This window comes from Malaclemys terrapin, chromosome 2 (assembly GCF_027887155.1).
Source record: "Malaclemys terrapin pileata isolate rMalTer1 chromosome 2, rMalTer1.hap1, whole genome shotgun sequence".
Lineage (NCBI taxonomy): Eukaryota > Metazoa > Chordata > Testudines > Emydidae > Malaclemys > Malaclemys terrapin.
In genome coordinates this window covers 255,939,003-255,957,822 of record NC_071506.1, presented here as the reverse complement: position 1 = coordinate 255,957,822, position 18,820 = coordinate 255,939,003, and the positions used below count along the sequence as shown (strand labels likewise).

At 44.3% G+C, this 18,820-nt stretch overlaps 1 protein-coding gene across 3 annotated transcripts in view; it reads left to right on the top strand.

Moving 5' to 3' along the window:
* The window catches only part of MAP3K8 (mitogen-activated protein kinase kinase kinase 8), a 28,364-nt gene extending 15,703 nt beyond the window's left edge, over positions 1-12,661 (top strand). For all 3 annotated transcript variants that reach the window (XM_054020814.1, XM_054020813.1, XM_054020815.1), the window contains exons 4-8: positions 946-1,207; positions 6,067-6,173; positions 8,428-8,580; positions 9,281-9,527; positions 11,225-12,661. In XM_054020814.1, the coding sequence (XP_053876789.1) occupies positions 946-1,207; positions 6,067-6,173; positions 8,428-8,580; positions 9,281-9,527; positions 11,225-11,358 (903 nt within the window). In that variant the 3' untranslated portion in view covers positions 11,359-12,661. The remainder of the gene's footprint in view (positions 1-945; positions 1,208-6,066; positions 6,174-8,427; positions 8,581-9,280; positions 9,528-11,224) is intronic.
* The last annotated feature ends 6,159 nt before the right edge of the window (positions 12,662-18,820 follow it).

The window sequence follows — 18,820 nt, the reverse complement described above, 5'->3', positions numbered from 1 at the left end:
TGAATGGGAGAGGCTTGCATTAAGGTCCCAATTCAGCAGCACACTTACATGCTATTGATTTCACTGGGACTTAAGCTCATGTATAAATGCTTTCCTATATCGGCTTAAGCGAGACTAAATATGTGCTATTTCCATATTTGCTTTGAGTGTATTGTAAGGATAAGTAGAAAAAAATCCATGATTTTCCACAGCCTAGGGTTTTGTCTCAGGCCCATCTCTTGTATGAAAACAACTCTGCATTTATCTTCAAAGTACTATATTGTCTTTAGTAATAATCACGTTGGGCCAAACTAAAGCTCAGGTGAAGCCATGCTCCATGGCTTCCCATCCCCTCTTATAGGCCATGTAACAGTGCCAAGAGTGGGTGCCCTCCTTGCCTTTGCTCAGGGAACGTGGACCTGGCTTTCCTCTGTGCAGAAGACCTGGAAGGAGGAGCTCACATGCGCTTTCCCCATGCACCCAAACTGGGACTTCTTTAGTTTGGCACTTGTTTGTTTAGCTGCAAGTGTAAGTAGGGACAGACACATCTGTTCAGTCAGATGTTAGCAGCAGCAGCAGGTGATTCTCAGCATATAGATGAGACTTCAGATGGCTAATGGGAAAATGCAGCTTTTCTTTTTTTTCTCCTGAGCCAGGAAGTCTGGTCAGAATTTTGCCTACTCCTTTAGGTTTTGATGGGAATGGATGTTGCTAAATCGCTTTTGTCTGGGACATTACAGTCCCCTTGGGCATAAGTCCAAAAGTTGTGTCTGTTTTACACAGGATGTATCTGAAATAGAAAGGAGGAACAATTCAAGAGAGCAAAAATAAGCCTATTTTAATGAGTAAATAGTTGTATTTGCCTTTGATTTTAGTTAACATATAGAACACCAGGCCATAGAACGGCTAACTTCAGAATAAGTTTTGTTCAAGCTGGTCTGTCTTCATTTTGTCTCAATTTGCTAGGTCCCAGTGGAACAGTTCAAACCGTCAGATGTTGAAATCCAGGTCCGCTTCCGCCATGAGAACATTGCTGAGTTATATGGTGCTATTCTGTGGGATGAGACTATCCATCTCTTTATGGAAGCAGGAGAGGGAGGATCTGTCATGGAAAAGTTGGAGAGCTGTGGGCCTATGAGAGAATTCGAGATCATTTGGGTGACAAAGCATATCCTCAAAGGACTTGATTTCCTTCACTCAAAAGGAGTCATCCATCATGATATAAAACGTATGTATCTTTCGTTCTTTAAAAGGCTTTTTCTTTTCCTTGTTACACATGGAATACGTACACTTTTTTTTTTAATGCTTCTACTTTAGAGGACAGTTTTTAGGTGCTGAGGACCATCAGATCCTATTGGCCTTAGAGGGGAATTGGCTGACTGACACTCAGTATCTCACAATATCAGGCCTTCAGAATAGAAGCTATTTAAACTTATCTTTTTACTGCTTTTCTTTAATGATTCTGGTGCGCGGAAACATCGCTGTTTGTTCCGGGGCGAAACGTTACAGCCCCTTAAGTAATCCAACTCAAAATGAAAAAAAGAACCTGAAGAGTTCAAACAAACACTCTGATTCAAAACTTTACCTCTCTCTGTCTGTTTTGTCCCAGGGTGAACAGTTTGCCCTTCTGTTTTAGTTTTACATTGTTGGGGTGTGTGTGTTGTGGCTTTGCATTGCTGTTTGAGACTTTGTTCCCACTCTGTAATTGAACTAGGCACATCATTAATTTTTTATTGGGGATTATAGTTTACCTTCTATCAAGGCACCTGTAAGTGCTAGAGCCCATAAATATTACTTCTGCCCAGCAACACCACAGAGGTCAAATCCTGCTTGTCTTTCTCAGGGAAGCATGGTTCTTAATTAGTATTTGGTCTCTAATATTTATTTTGCAGCTGATTCTTGCTAAACGTGGGGGTTTAAAAGTAGGACTTGAAACATCTGAACTTACTGTTAGAGTAACAATACACAAAATGGTGGCCCCAGTAGTTTGTCAAAAGCTGCTTAATCTGTGCATGTGATTTTTTTTTTAATCTTACAAGTAAACTTTGAAACAGTCGCAACTATTAAGTTAAATCTTTTTTTTTCCCTAGTTGCATTTTGTGTGTCTTTTTCCAGTAAATATCTTGCAGAGCAATTCAGTCATTGACTGTAACAATGGAATTAATTAAAAGCCTTTCTAAACATCACATATGAGTGATGGATCACATAGAATAATTGATACATATTTGACGTTTTAAAGAGTTTAAACTTTTTTTTTCTTTCCAATTTTCCAGCAACTTTTCACTTCCCTGCTTGGGCTGGGTTAGGAGCATTGGTTAGGTAGATCAAAAGACGGGCTTGAGAGCACCAGTTTTGATTGGTGTTACCACAGGCCTGGATGCTGTGTGGTGGTGCTGCATTGCATCATCTTGTGGTAACGAGATGTGTCATTGGCAAGAGAATGGGGATAAGAGGAGAATTATGTCTGAAAGGAGCCAAGCAGCCTTCAGCTAGCCAGACAAAAGAACATGTGTGTACAGTGTATTGAGTTGGGCAGAGGGATGTCAGTAGTGGTCCCCTCCTCCTGTTTCTATCTGAATGAAGAACTTGACCGTGGTGGAGAATGTGTATTGGTGCAAAACCAACTGAAAATGGAGGGGGAGTAGGAGACTGTCTCTGCTTCCTGGAGCTTTTAGATATTTCATCCATTCTACAAGTTGAAGTTTCAGAAATGAATTTATGTAAAATCTCTGGAGCTAGCAATGGCGTCTCCTGTCTCCTTTTGGAGGAGGAGCAGATTGCAGTGGGTGTCTCCCTCTTGCCTTCCAGGTAGAAGAGAGGGGGCATTGGTGGAAGGGATGAATCTGTCTTTAAGGGAGAAGAGGTCAAAAAGGACTCCCAACTGGGACAATATTTCTTTCCCCTCCAGGTTCTGTTGGTGGGAAAATCTCAAATTCCAGGATCCGCTTCAGATTCCCCTACCAGCAAATCCTCCCTTCACCATCCCCCAGTGGAGGAGAAATTCAGGGGAGCAGACCTCCATCAGGCGAGGGCCAGGAAGAGAAACTCCCCCTTGGCTTTCAGCTGCACCTCTCTGAGCTCCTTATTTTTAACCCCTGGCTAAGATGCTGTGATATCAAGAAACTGCTCTTTTGAGGCCCAATCCAAAGCCCATGAAAGTCAATAAGCGTCCTTCCGTTCACTTGAGTGAGCTCAGGATCAGGCCCTTGGTATTTGCATCCGTGCCAAAATGAGGAGTTACTGGAAGTCTTGTGCTAGAGCTTACCCAGATAAGATTTCAAACACTTATCTCAAACTTTGTAGTCTAGGGAACAATAAGTGCAGTTACAGGCATCTATCTCAGTTACTACTTGTGTTTCTAGCAGGGTCACGTTCTGCACTCTCTTGTTCACTTTCGTACTGTATTAATCTGTGTCTTCACAACTGTGCTAACAGATGTTAATAAATCTGTGAAACCAGAGAGCAGACTCATAACCAGAAAAACAGCTGAAAGCTCACTTAAAGAACCAGTAAGGTGCAAAATGACGAGCCTGCTTAATTTTTCAACTTGTACGAAGGCAGATTCTCAGGGACCACAAGGTTGGATGCGGTTTTGGTTTTTGAGTTTTGGGCAAGCAGAAAGTCCCCTTTTTAAAACACACACATCTCCCACTACTCATTTGAAAAGAAGAATGGCTGCAAGGTATTTAGCTCAGACTTTCCACACACAAACAAACAACCTCAACCCATAGGTTGTTTTTAAACATGGAAAGTTTCATCCCCCAAAGAGTTGGGTGTTTTTATGTTTGTTTATTTATTTTAAGTTATAAGCAATTGGAAACAACACTAATGATTTTTCTTGCAACTTAAACTATGATGTTCACTACCTTGAAAGATACAACTACATAATAAATATGTGATTCTGCAGATTACTTGGTACTTGCATTCAGGTTCCAGGATAACGACTGTAGTATGTAATCTGCACTCTGTTTTAAAAGACAATCCTGCATGGGTGTAGGAAACCATGAAAGAGACTCAGAGCAGGCCTGTGGCCAGTGGAATAGTCACTTCGTGCATGCTCTGTTCCCAATCATTTTTACAGTACCTTCTCACTTAAAGTCGTTCCAGTTAACGTTATTTTGTTGTTATGAGCATTGGCCTGCTAAACCCAGGGTTGTGAGTTCAATCCTTGAGGGGGCCATTTAGGGGTCTGGGGCAAAAACCTGTCTGGGGATTGGTCCTGCTTTGAGCAGGGGGTTGGACTAGATGACCTCCTGAGGTCCCTTCCAATCCTGATATTCTATGATTCTATGTTGCTGATCAGTTAGGGAACATGCTTGTTTAAAGTTGCACAGTGCTCCCTTATAACGTTGTTTGGCAGCCGCCTGCTTTGTTCACTGTGTGCAGGAAGAGCAGCCCATTGCAGCTAGCTGGTGGGGGCTTGGAACCAGGGTGGACTGGCAGCCCCCCATCAGCTCCCCTAAGTTCCCTGTGCGGCAGCTGCCCAGCAGGCTATCAAATGCCGGCAGTTCAGCTGTCCCTCCCCCCACTGCCATGTGCTGCTCCTGCCCTCTGCCTTGGAGCTGCTCCCTGGAGCCTCCTGCTTGCTATGCCAGGGGGGGCGGGGCGCGGCACTAATGTCAGGGTGTCCCCTTCCCCTCTGCTCCTACACCCTGCTTACCCCATCTTCTGTAGAGCAGGGAGACACACGACAGGGCTCAGGACAGAGGGAGCTTCCTGGCAGCAGCTGCGGTCTCAGCTTGCTGATCTACTTAAAAAGGCAATGTACTTAGAGTGGGGTCAGCGTACTTAAAGGAGCAATGCGCATCTCTCTCTCACACACACGGTGTGTGTCTGTCTGCCATGCTGTCTTCCCTCCCTCCATTCGTGCTGCCTTGTAGAGTGTGAGGCTACAGTAACAACAATGAGTTAACCCTTGAGGGCTCAGCCAATTGCTAGTTCATCATTCAGCAGTAAGGCATTGCCCAGGAAATATCCCACTCTCTGACTTCACCATCTCAGCCAAGCTTCACAATCATCATTGCTGTGAACCAGTATTAAATTTTGTTTAACTCTGTGTGTACTGTGTGTGTGTGTGTGTGTGTATCTGTATCTATATCTATAGTCTTTTGTCTAGTGAATTTTTTTTTCCTTTGAACCTACCCCCTGCCCCTTTACATTAATTCTTAGGGGGAAATTGGATTCGCTTAACATCGTTTTACTTAGTTGCATTTTTCAGGAACGTAACTACAACATTAAGCTAGGAGTTACTGTACTAGGAAAACCATCAAGAAGTTATTGGTCTGAACAGTATTAAATTCAATTCCACACTGCTAAGATGTACAGGAGAGGCAGTGAGGCACAGGGGTGGTGAGGGAAGCCAGTGGCACTGTGCCAACTGAATTATGACAGCTGCCAATGAGGCTGAGGGCTCAGAGCTCTGTAGAGAGAAAAACCCTACATGTGAAATCCCTCTCTGCTCTGAATCCCAAGACCCCTAAGGATTTGGCGGCTACGCCATTTACCTGCTCCATGAAGCCCAAACACCTCAAGGTGACCCTTGTAGAATTGTCAATGCCATCCCTGTGGCTTTCACTGTTTTGAAAATAGTCTGACCTATAAGATCCATGTAATACTTAGCAGGAGCGGCGCTGGGGTTTTTGCCGCCCTAGGCGGCAGCGCTCCTCCTCTGAGCATTCGGCGGCGGGGGTTCTTCTGCTCTGTGTCTTCAAGGCACTTTGGCGGTGGATCCCGGAGCGAGTGAAGGACCCGCCGCCGAATTTCCACCGAAGACCCGGAGCGGAAGGACCCCCCGCTGCCAAATTTCCACCGAGGATGGCAAAATGCCGCCCCCCAAATCCTGCTGTCCTAGGCGACCGCCTAGGGTCACCTAGTGAAAGCGCCGGCCCTGATGCTTGGGGCTAAATAATTTACAGCCAGTGATGGGTGTTAATCTGTGAAGTGACATATAGGCTGAACATACGTCTAGAGCTTGGGCTTATTCCCTTTTCCCGTTCTAGTTCTGCACAAGACGTTTATGTTGCACAATAAATGGCACCAGCTTGCTAGACCCTAAAACCCTATCTCTTTTTGTTTGTTTGCCTTTAGCCAGCAACATTGTTTTCATGTCAACTAAGGCAGTTTTGGTGGATTTTGGTCTAAGCGTTCAAATGACAGACGACACCTACTACCCCAAAGACCTCCGAGGAACAGAGGTAAGAATGTGTGAGGAAAGCCCTGTGATTGCGTTGTTGTTGCGTTGTAATGATTTTCAAACTTTCCAGAAGACTTTAGTGAAATTAATGTCTTATTTTTTAAAAATCATTTTTTTCTCGCACTTAATTCGTTTTGTGGCATAGTCTTAATTACAATTGACTTTTTAGATTAGTGACTGGGGAAATGTGACTGTTCTATCTTGTAAATTTTATTTATTATCCTCAAACTAGTCAATTTACTAACTATGGTTAAATCCAGATCCGAGGGCGAAATTCTAGTCCCACTAAAGCCAGTGGTAAAACTCCCATTGACCTCAGTAGGGCTGGGGTTTCACTCCAAGGGATAGCTCCACAAATCCAACATTTGGATCCCAAATCCCCTGCTCAGCTGCAGCCAATCCTGTAGACGTCTAAATTCCCTAGGTGCCTAAGTTTCTGCTAGTGAGCATGCCAAATCCACCTCCATCCTGGACACCTGATGCCTAGCTCTCGCTTAAGCCCCAGCAGGATCCTCAAACCTGACATTCCTCCATATAGGTGCTTAAAATATATTTTAGGCCCCAATTACGCACAGCTGTAAGCTCTTGGATAAACCAATAGGGCTCCTCACAGGCTTAAGTCTTTCCAGGATTGGATTCTTGCTTAGCAACTGAGAAGAGACAGTTGGCTTGGATGGATGAAGAAAGCATGGCCTTGCTTAGTATTGCCAAAGAGGCTGTGCTACAGGAAATGTTTCCGCTGAAATGCTGACTCTCTTGTCATTTTGATCGCCTTTCCGAGCAAAGAATACGTATGTGTTTAAAGGAGACGTTTACATAACCCTCTCCGGAGGAGTGATGTGCTACTTGCAAGGGCAGCACAGACTAGTACGTTTCAAAGACGCAATTGATGTTTCAGGGAACATTTTGTTTCAGGAGGATGCTGGAATGTTTTTTTCTGGCTTTCCAGTCAGAAGAGTTCAGAACAGAGATACTTTTACCTTACTAAAAATAACTAGCTCCATGCTGTTAAGCTGACAAAATGCCTTTTCATTCTGTATGACAGTGTTGGGTATGGAGCTGTGTGGTGGGAAAGAGGTGAAATCCTGAGGTAGACTTTCCAAGGGAGGGAGAAGATGTGTGTAAATAGGGAATATTTAGGTTTGTGGCATGGAAAGGTGGAGTTAGGCTTGCTTAGAATGAGACCAAGAGTGCATGAGCCAAGTTCTGCTTAGTGAGAAAAACACACTTGCTTATTTATGTAGGATTGATTAAATGACTCTGTAGTGTGAAGCCAGTTAAGTGCTCAAAGTCCTGTACCTTCACAAGGCACACGCAAATTCATCCAGTCCCTTAGTGCATAGACATATCTTCCACCTCCTGTGGGGAGGAAAAAAAAAAGACACTCAGGGGGCAGTGGTCCTCGGTGGTTGCTGTGGTGTTGGTGCATTGCAGCCTCATAAGAGACATAGGTGGGATTGTGGAGAATGGGGGTGGGGAGACTCAAACTTTAGGTAAAGCTTTGTGGGAATACACACAGGCTATCCCATGAATTTTAGGGCCTAGAAGGAAAGACTCATACTGTGCTTCCTGCTGGCCTTCATCTCCCTCCAACCCCACCCTCAGCAGTGCCTGCCTGGCATGCAAGGTTGCTGTGAAATCAGTGGATGGCCTAGCTGCCAGTGACCCACTGTGTTGCCTCTGAAAGCTCTAGAGGGATGGTTACTGCTATTCTCTGCTAGGCAGGTATTTATATTGCAATCACACCTCTGTTATCTGAGTGGTAATTGGTGGTAATGCTGTGTGTGACTTGCCAGAGTCATGGCACAGAATGCCACAGAGCATTCCAAGGTTAAGTTCTTGTTGCAGGGTGATTTCGGATAATGCCAGTTGTTCAGAGGGCATTGGATGAGGGGGAAATGTAAACTAAAGCAAATATACTGGCCTGCAAACCTAATGGGTGGACAATGCAATGGCCTGTTGAAATTTAGCTCCCCAGGCCCATGAGCTCTGGGAGTGCTGTGCAGGCAGCATCCTCATCCCCAGCAAGAGGGAGTGCCTCCGGTAGTCTGGCCAGCTGATTACTGAATGGAGCTGATGGCTCCAAGTGAAGTTCTCTCCAGGCTGAACTGGAAAGTGGGATGGCTGCGTATTGAGGACAGGCAGGGTGTACAGTTGAACAAATGGGGAGGGGGACTGTCACTGTCCAATTGTGGTGCCTAACCTAGGGGGAAGGCAAAAGCAGAGGCTCACCTTCCTTTGAATGCCCTTCCCAGATTTACATGAGCCCCGAAGTGATACTCTGCAGAGGTCACACGACGAAAGCGGACATCTACAGCATGGGGGCTACCATCATTCACATGCAGACTGGCAGCCCACCGTGGGTGAATCGATACCCTCGCACCTCATACCCATCGTACCTCTATATAGTAAGTATCCATAGAACAGCTTACATCAGCCAGCCAAAGAGAGAGAGAGAGCGAGCCTGCTGGGTTCTTGTTCGTAAATCCCCAACCTTCCAGGGGAGTCTGAAAGTATTTGCTGCCAGAGAAATGATGCCATTGGCCCAGCTCTGAAAGAAATATTAGAGAGACAAAAAGCAGGTTGTGATAACTTAGGAGGTGACACAGAGACTGAGAGAGAGCCAATATTAAGATTAAACAGCTACAGTTCTACGGCACTTGGATGCTTTGTGAGGATGAGCTTAGAGTTATGCAAAACCCAGTCATTTCAAGTGCACGTGGGTTCACATTTGTTGCCGCTATGGGGTTTGAACAAACCTAAAAAACGCAGAGAAAAATTAACTAAAAACCTCTCAATTTCACCCAGTTTTGCACTGAAGCCTGGCGATTTCCTCATGCATAATGCTTTAAATGGGCTCCAGTTTTCTTAAAAGGTGTACAGGCCTTTGGCTGAACCAGTCTGAATCTTCGGTTTACATTTAAACCTGAAAACAGGTGAGGTTTGCATGATTACCTGTTCCATTGTGACTGTTCAGCAAAGTGCCAGAGTGGCAAGTTTTTATAACTTGTGAGTTATGAGAGGGGAATTCCCAATTGTCGAAACTGCCAATGGCAACGAGGAAGTTATCATCTTAACGCTGAGAGGTCTTTCTTTCTTGTTTGCTAGATACACAAGCAAGCGCCCCCATTAGAGGACATTGCAGAGGATTGCAGCACCAGCATGAGAGAGCTGCTGGAAGCTGCTCTGGAAAGGAACCCTAATCACAGACTGTCTGCTGCAGACTTACTAAAACATGAGGCCTTGCATCCTCCACCAGAGGACCAGCCACGATGCCAAAGTCTGGACTCAGCCCTGTTTGAAAGGAAAAGGCTGCTGACAAGGAAGGAGCTGGAGTTGCCAGAAAACATTGCAGGTACAACAGCAGGCTTCCTGCTCTTGTGCTTTTATACTCTATTCCCCATCTACATTGTATTCACTGACACAAATAAAGCTCAAGGGCTCCAGGGCCTCTTGACGAGAGAACTCAGTAAAAATCTTGACAAGACGAGGTCAAATGCAGGTCTCAATAAAATGTGGCAAAACTCCCATTGACTTCAGTAGGACCAGAATTTGGCCTAAATTCTGTAATTCCAGAAGAATCAGCTTGCCAGAAAACCCTGGCAGTCCTCCAGGGCAGTTTTATAAAAGTACATATTACTTTACTGAATTGTTTGAACTCTCTCCAGTACTAAGGCCGTTTTATTATTAGGTATTAGTTTGGGAGTTTTTTAATATGACCTTGTTTTATTTTAAAAACTTTTTATACCTTGACCATGAAGTTGAGGAGTGTCAGCACTGTCATGCAAGGCCTCTGAAAGGAACTGTTTAAAAATAAAAAGCAAATGATTACTCACATACCAAGCCACCATACTGTGTGCGATACATGCTTATGAAGGGTGAGGCATGAACCAGTTAAAATCTTACGGGGTTCAAGAATATAATATCAGGTCCGAAAGGAGATCTGGCGCCGCCAAGCTGTTAACAGCCTGTATTTCTCTTTTCCTTTCTTTTTAAAATATTTGGTGGACGCATCCTGGCAATAGGCACTTAGAAAAACAAAACACAACCAAACAAAAGCCCCAACCCTGGTGAAACACTTCCTTTTATTTACTTTATTTTTAAATGACTTAAATCACACCTATGCCCATGCATAATCAGTAATACAGTACAACAAAACCCTAGCAGCATTAAAGTAATAAAAATAAAACTGTGTTTCTATAATGGAGATATCCCATCTCCTAGAACTGAAAGGGACCTTGAAAGGTCATCGAGTCCAGTCCCTTGCCTTCAGTAGCAGGCCCGAGTACTGATTTTGCCCCAAATCCCCAAGTATTGAACTCACAACCCTGGGTTTAGCAGGCCAATGCTCAAACCACTGAGCTATCATGGTCCTGCTGTTTGCTTTGTTAGGTGCACAGTCCTTTGACCGCTACAGCAGTCCAGCGGCAGGGCTCTGTTGAGGATCAAGGGACATTTGGCCATTAATCTGGGACTCTGAGTTCGGCGTGTGAGTGCCCAGGTCACTCATGATAAAAGTGCTCGAGGGAGTTCTGAGGTTGCAATAGCTTCTTCAGAACCATTGCAATGTATGAAATCGTGCTAAGTAAAGCAGAGACCCAGCTCCAGTTCTGTACTTTGCACGGCCTAAGGGGAGATGTAATCTGGGCAGTGGAGGGTAGTTCTCAACTGGCATAATGCCAGCAGAGCTCCCTCTATTACGCCAGCCTCTCCTTTGGAATCCTGGCTGAGGGGATGATGGAGCTCTGCTTCCCTCTGGCAATTCCCAGCTGGTATATGGGTCTTTAGAGACCAGATACGACTTTCATTCTGCTCTATCATCAGGAACCAGTTCCAGTCCACCCACGTCCATTGAATTAATCTGGCCCTTTTTTTGCTCTGGAGATGCTGATGACTTGCAATATTTTGTTTAAAAAATTAAGCTTTTTTGAATAAGTTCAAAAAAAGAGTAAAAAATAAAAATTAGGCCATTAAAAATGTTGGCAGTGTTTTAAATGAGGTTTTTATCTTAGATTCTAAAGCATTAACACATTTCACCTCTTTCCTTTTCAGATTCATCTTCATGTACGGGGAGTTTGGAGGAATCGGAGCTGTTAAAAAGGCAAAGGTCACTGTACATAGACCTGGGCGCTTTAGCTGGCTACTTTAACATTGTTAGGGGACCACCAACATTAGAATATGACTGACTCTAGTGATTTCTTGTGTCTGCTGGTCAGAGTTGGAAATCTGTCTCTTCAAGCTAATTTTGTCTATAAAATAGTGCCTTTTTGAGCTGTAAAATGTGAACTGCTTTTAACTGCACAGATGATTAAGCTAACCGATGTGTTGACTCTGGTAAATGTATCCCAAGCAAGCAATGACATGTTCCCTGACAGCAAACCAACAATACGAAGGAGAAAACACCTTTTTGGGAATATTGTTATCTGGAGACTTTCCCTGCACTGTGTGTTTTTTGTACATGCACTTTACATGCTGTGGGCTATTTAAATTTTATACAAGTAGAAAAATCCTTTCATTTAAAAAAATTGAATATTTTGGGGCAGATCCTCCAGGGTGACTGAGCTGCACTCACTGTAAGTCTGGCTGGGGAGACTTTGGGCCACCTTTGGCAATCCTACCTGATCTTCAACTGGCTCAGCCTTCGGCCAGTCTCTCAGGGCAAATTAGGGCAGCTTTTAGATTGATGTGAACCATGCCAGCCACCAGTGGGCCTTGGAGCTATGCATCACTGGGGCGCGGGGGTGTACTGGTCACTCTGTCTTTGTTCTTCCCACACCAGGAAAAAGGTGGGGGGGTATATAGGATTTTCTGAGGTGGCTCCACAGCACATGGAGGTTCTCTGAGAAGGGAGAATCCTCCACAGGCTTTAGGCCAGCTTTGTGCTATGAGAGCAGTGCAACCTCCCCTTACAAGCCAAGCATTCTGGCCCTGAACGTGCACGTGATTCTGAATGTTCTGTACATTAGAGCCGATGCAAGTATATCTAGGGCAGCGATGAGTTTGCTGCCAGTAATGTTGGGAGAATTCCTGATGGTTGTATTAATCACTAATAAGCTGAACAGAATGCTTTAAAACTGTCCATGTTGAACTGACTTAATAACTATGTATGGGAAAGCATGTCAATAGTGACACGCTGTGTTTACGTTCCTATGGAAACAATGTATCTTGTTCTCGCTATGCCTAATGTATCTAAAACGTAATGTTTTGGATGATAGTAAAACTGTGTAAACTACATAGTTCTGTACATCCCATGGGATGAGAATGTAAACTTTTATAAAACTCTTCAATGCTTAGGATCATATCTCTTTTAAGCATTTGTTAAAGATGGCATACTATGTATGTTATATAGCAAATTCCTTATGAAGCAAGGCCTCGTTTTTAGATGTAAATTATTCGATGGCGCCTATCCAAGAGATGATCTTAAACTGATTATTTTCACTTTGATACCAATAGGATTGGATGAATAAATCCGATGTGTTGTGTTGTGAAGTGTTCATTCTGTCAGTTCTTTCAGGATATTTAGTTCTGGTTGAATTTCAGAGCCAACTGGGAGAGTTTACAGTGGGCTTGTGGAACTCTGTTTACACTTTCCCCTGCCAATGTAAATTACTCTTGTCCAATGACAACGTGAGGATTTCGGGGAAGATCAGTGTGACAGTTGTATGGGTGCTCCCAAACCTCTCTGCAATACCAGGTAAAAAGGAGTGATCTTCATGTCATCTCCTGCCATCTGCTTATCAATAGTTGCCAACATTTAGAAAAGTTTCCAAGGTACCCCAACTTTCAAATAAACTTTGGTGGAGGATGGGGATGGGGAGGTCTTGGGGTGCTAAGCCTCCAGTCAGTGAAGGGTTTTGCGTGCACTCTGGTGAATGTTAGGCAGCTGTATAGATCACTTCACAAACATTAACTGCTTGTCACCCCGCCCCTTCAAGGGCTGGTATGTGAGGAATTGTGTTCTGGTTTCTCACATGGTACATTGGAGGCAGTGGCGGTGACTTAACTAAAGCCTCCAAGGGAGTTGATATTAGAGCTGGGATTGAACCCTAATCATCTAAGCTTCAGCCTCTGAGCATGCACACTGCAGCCTCCCCATAGGCATCCAGATGTCTGTCCCTCACCTAAGTCCTAGGGCAAGGTCCAGTATTGGTTTATTACTAAAGGCTGCAATGTTGTTGCCTTGGTAACGCTGGTCAGGCTGCTCAGCGGTTTTGTCCTAACAGGATATAATGCAGCCTACTAATTCATCAGACCTCCATGTTACTCATAAAGAAAGACCACGGGCCTGGTTTGGTGACAAAGGCACTTGGCCAGATTTACTGCTCTCAAGGCACAGCCCTAGTGCCCTGGCTCTGTGGTTACAGGTACACTAACCCATTAGTGCCCAGTGGCAAGGAGTGGCTCAGTCAACAGCAGGAGTCTCTGCTGTCCCCTAGGCTAGGGGTTCCCAAGCTGTGGTACGTGTACCTCTGGGATATGCAAGACCGCTCTGGGGGGGGGTATGCGGGAGAAATTGTGTAATGGTGGATTTTATTTATTTATTGCATTTTCATAATAGGCTACTGAGACGAAGTTTTAAAACTCTGTGGGAATTTATTATTTAAAATACGGCAGTTAATTTACTTCAAGATGTACCAATGAGAACACAGATACATAGAGATGCGGATGTGCAGCACCCTCCCCTCCAATCACCATACAGCATGGGTTCAGTTGCCCAACAACTGTCAAGTCTAACGGAGTTTAGAATTTAGGGTAGTTTTTTTTCCAGTTGTATATGTCGCAGTATAACTATATCTGTATGTAACAGTGAAATAGGGATAGATGGCTAAAGACAGGTAGCGTTAAGAAGAATGCACAAAGTATCGGTGAGGAGAAGGGTACGAGTATGCAGGCAGCTAGTAGATCTGGAAGAGGGTATGCAATAAGAAAAGTTTGGGAAGTTCTGCCCTAGGCCATACAAAGGATCAAGGCAAGGTACCCCAACATTATAGACTCAGATAAACCACTGGGATAAACAACTTACATACCACCTTACGTATTTCAGGACATCTGTTTGTTACCTCCCCTTGTTCCTGATATCTTGGAGACAACCTCCCTACTCATTGTTCTGTCAAACCATCTTATCTTGTACTAGATTGCGGTGTATCTTTACTAGAAGCCTTCTGAAATGTATTTCAAATTTACAAGTGTTGTTATTTAGCCAAGGCTAGGCCTACTCTGGTTCACAGCCTTTGGTTCAGGCCTCAAACTTGCATCAGGCCCTGTGTTCCAGACTCTCTTTCTCTCTACTACATTCCCCTGCTTTTTGTTATTTTATGGGCAGGACATTTACCCACCAGAAAAGCATAATGCATGAACTGAAAATGACCCAGTGGGCTAAACACTGTTTCTTGTCCATTTTGCTTCACCCATCAATACATTCATGTCCCAAGTGTCCAGTGGTCTGCACATTCACTCATACGACATGCGGACAGATTTCTTCAGTCATTTGATCTTAGTCCCATATCGTGGGCCTCGTAATGTTAGGTCCAGGACTTTAGTTGAGAAGTGTAGTCATAGAATCATAGAATATCAGGGTTGGAAGGGACCTCAGGAGGTCATCTAGTCCAACCCCCTGCTCAAAGCAGGACCAATTCCCAACTAAATCATCCCAGCCAGGGTTTTGTCAAGCCGGGCCTTAAAAACCTCTAAGGAAGGAGATTCTACCACCTCCCTAGGTAACGCATTCCAGTGCTTCACCACCCTCCTAGTGAAATAGTGTTTCCTAATATCCAACCTATACCTCCTTCACTGCAACTTGAGACCATTGCTCCTTGTTCTGTCATCTGCCACCACTGAGAACAGCTGAGCTCCATCCTCTTTGGAACCCCCCTCAGGTAGTTGAAAGCAGCAATCCAATCCCCCCTCATTCTTCTCTTCTGCAGACTAAACAATCCCAGTTCCCTCAGCTCTCCTCATAAGTCATGTGCTCCAAACCCTAATCATTTTTGTTGCCCTCTGCTGGACTCTTTCCAATTTTTCCACATCCTTCTTGTAGTGTGGGGCCCAAAACTGGACACAGTACTCCAGATGAGGCCTCACCAATGTCGAATAAAGGGGAATGATCACATCCCTCGATCTGCTGGCAATGCCCCTACTTATACAGCCCAAAATGCCGTTAGCCTTCTTGGCAACAAGAGCACACTGTTGAGACACTAGTCTTAAATTCATTTTGAAAAACTGGGCTAGGCACTAGTACAATATGTTCCACAGTTCTATGTACATGAGACGTAAAACAGGAATTGGGAATAGTGACATCAAAAATAAGGATTTCATATATAAATTTATTGTAATTAGTTACTACACAGGACTGTCCATCCATGTGATAGATTGCCCTTACTGCTGGTTACCATCTTGGAAGGTTTGCTGGGCAGGAGACAGGAGCAGCTAGCTTCTCTGTTCCATTGGATTGGCCTCAATTATTGTGGCCACACACTGGAGTTGCAATGTTAACAACATTCCTGGTATAACAAGCTGGGTGTGGTGCTCTTTAGGTTTGCATTGCTCTCTGATACACCAGTAGTTAAAGTAGATTAATTTGTTTTTTGTAGATGCTGTCTTCCAAATGACCTACTGAATGGACAGTAACCAATTTATCAAATATTGCTGTCAGGATTCAATACTGGTAACCTGACACTGAACAAAATTGTTTTGACTAACATGTGCCTTAGTTAGAATGTAGTGTCACTGACCCCAAATTTTGAGTGATACTAACAGGAAATCTGTCTATATAAATGGCAAGTTACATACAGCAGTGCTATGCTGAGTTGATCAAATTCAAACGCGGGAGGGATGGATGCAGGGTACATCACAGCTCTAAAAGAAGAACAGAAGTACTTGTGGCACCTTAGAGACTAACACAGCTCTAAAGTTACACAGAAGCCTTCTCCCTTTATATACGTTACACTTCTCATTGCATTTGCTATACATTGCATCACACGTTTTTGCTTTGGCTTGGTTATTTTGCAGGAACCAATCCCTGTGCAGTATGCATTGTCCACACACTGACCATGATTCGACTTCCTCTTTACCTCATCTCTACATTCTTTGTCCCTTGTTATTGAATTTATAGCAAATAGTTCCCTGGGTGTTCTCCCTCTTATCTGAGTTGGCTCAGACATTCTGTCTTCTTAGCCTACTGACCTATTTACTTTTTTATTTAACACAAATGTTCTGTTTTCAACCTAATAATTTATTTCCTTCCCTAATTCTATCTTCCAAAAAATGAGGCCTCCCTCCATGTGTTAATTATTCATGTCAGGCCAGGCCAGGCCACAGCTACATTCCTCTGCTTCTTTCTTTTTATATTAGTATTCATTTCATTTGCATTATATTCCTGTCTTTCTGTGCTTCCCACCCCCCAAGTTTATTACCCAGCAGCACATTCCCAAGACCACAGTGGTTGTAACAATTTGAATCACCATTAATATTAGGCTTAAAGTACAAATCAGGGCGTGCAAGCTCACCTCCTCTGGTGCAGCCCACCAGGGCGTCTCCATTCCCTAAACAATATTATCCCCAATTGCTTGTTGCTTGGCTATTAGTTGGGCAATGGGCACCAATTGCCCTATTTTCCTTTGTACCAAATTAGCCGTGTTAATGGACAAGGGAGGCCTGGGTGCAAAAAAGATTAGTCACCAGGGACTCCCATTCGATATTGTCTTGCAAGGATAAGGCCTTTTCCTGTAGCCACATTGTAAGGCCTAAGGCCTTTGTCTGCAGCCATATTTGGAAAGCAGCAGCCATTAGCCAAGAAGCAGAAAGTCACATCCTCACATTCCATCTAAATTACATTAAAACAATGTAATATTGGGCTGTTAAGAAGGCGATCCTGTCCTAATAGCACCCACCATCACCAGACTAAGGGCTGGTCTACACTGGGTGTGTGTGTGGGGGTGTCGATCTAAGATATGCAACTTCAGCTACGAGAATAGCGTAGCTGAAGTCGACGTATCTTAGATCAACTTACCTCCCATCCTCACGGCGCGGGATCGATGGCCGCTTCCACCTCTCACCCTGGTGGAGTTCCGGAGCTGACGGGGAGTGCGTTCGGGGATCGATTTATCACGTCTAGACGAGCCGCGATAAATCGACCCCCGATAGATCGATTGCTACCTGTCGATCTGGCGGGTAGTGAAGACGTACCCAAAGAAACAGATCTTAGGATGATTAAAGAAAACAAATGATCACACTCCAACATTCATGTTGGAGAATAATTAGGAAGCCTGGTCTCTGCCTGGTATCCACAGCACAGCATGTCATCCTACAGCAGACACTTAAATCTAGCCACAGAAATAAACCTATAGTTCTTGTGACCGTGCATTTGAGGAGGGCATTCCTAAACCTTCCTGCAGCCTTGTCGGCACCTCAGGGTACACATAGTTAGCTGAGGAGGATTTGGATTGATGTTTGCTGTTCGGGTGATGTGAAGAAACTGTGACACATGGGAGATGGCCCTCCATAGCTTCTCAGCAGAGGGCTGTAACACTAAGTATTACCTAGATAGCTCTTCTTTTATCCAGAACAAAGAGGCAAAACCTAACCACACAAATTGATTGTGATGTGTGAAATTGAAAAAAAAATCCAGCTTTACTCTGCATCGTGTCTCTCATACAAACTGTCTAACACAATGCCACACAATGAAATAATACATTTCCAAGAGCTAGAATAGCTGTGTGGGGACAGGGGACATGTATTAATCTTTCATTTGAAGTGAGATGGAGAGTCCCTCTGTTGGATACACAGGAAGGCTTTTCCAGATGGCAGGAACTGCACGAGGAGAGAGCTCTCACACCCTCAGTGGCTAGATTGTGTCACAGGACAGGGAGGAGGCTGAGACAGCAATAATATGAGAGAAAAGCAAGATTTCCTTCCTCTTTAACTCTCACTTACAGTAATTCAAGATTAATTCTAGATTCCCTCCCCCCACCCCACCCCCCAAAAAAACCCTCATGAGTTTTGTATAAAGAGGAAGTCTTTAACTGCTCTGTCCAGAGGTGCCAACTCTGTGGATGCTCTGGGGTTCAAGCACCCACCGAAAAAAATAAGGGGTGCTCAGCACCCACAGGGCCAGATTAATCTTTCAGTGTCTTCCACTCACATTCCAGAAGTGACCATGTTTCCTCTTGCAGAGAGGAGCAGGTTGCCCCTGATGTCCAAGGAGGCTTTCAGGACCAGTGCAACCAAATGTAAATTAGAGCAGCCCTCTGGCTTCTCTAGCTTACTCCTGGGACTGGATCCCTGCCAGCCCTAGCATTCAGGATCCTTCAAAAGGTGGTATACAGCCACCTGGGTCCATCCCAGATTGCACTGAGCTGAGTTTAGCACAGCTTAGAATCAAGACCACATGTTGGTCAGCCAATGAGAGCATGTTGTGATGATGCAGTGTGATACCTGCTGTAGAGCTATGATGGGGTTGGGGTCTCTGTGAATCACATGGAACAGAAACTATCCTTCACCTGCCTATACAATTTCATAGTTTAGTTCAATTGATTTTCATTCTGACTCCTCAAGAAACTAATTTGATTCTCCATGTGACACTCTATGAGGTTCCTTTGGGCAGTGGCCTGAGCAGCCACAGAGGAGGCCTTTTCTGCTCTGCCTTGGTAC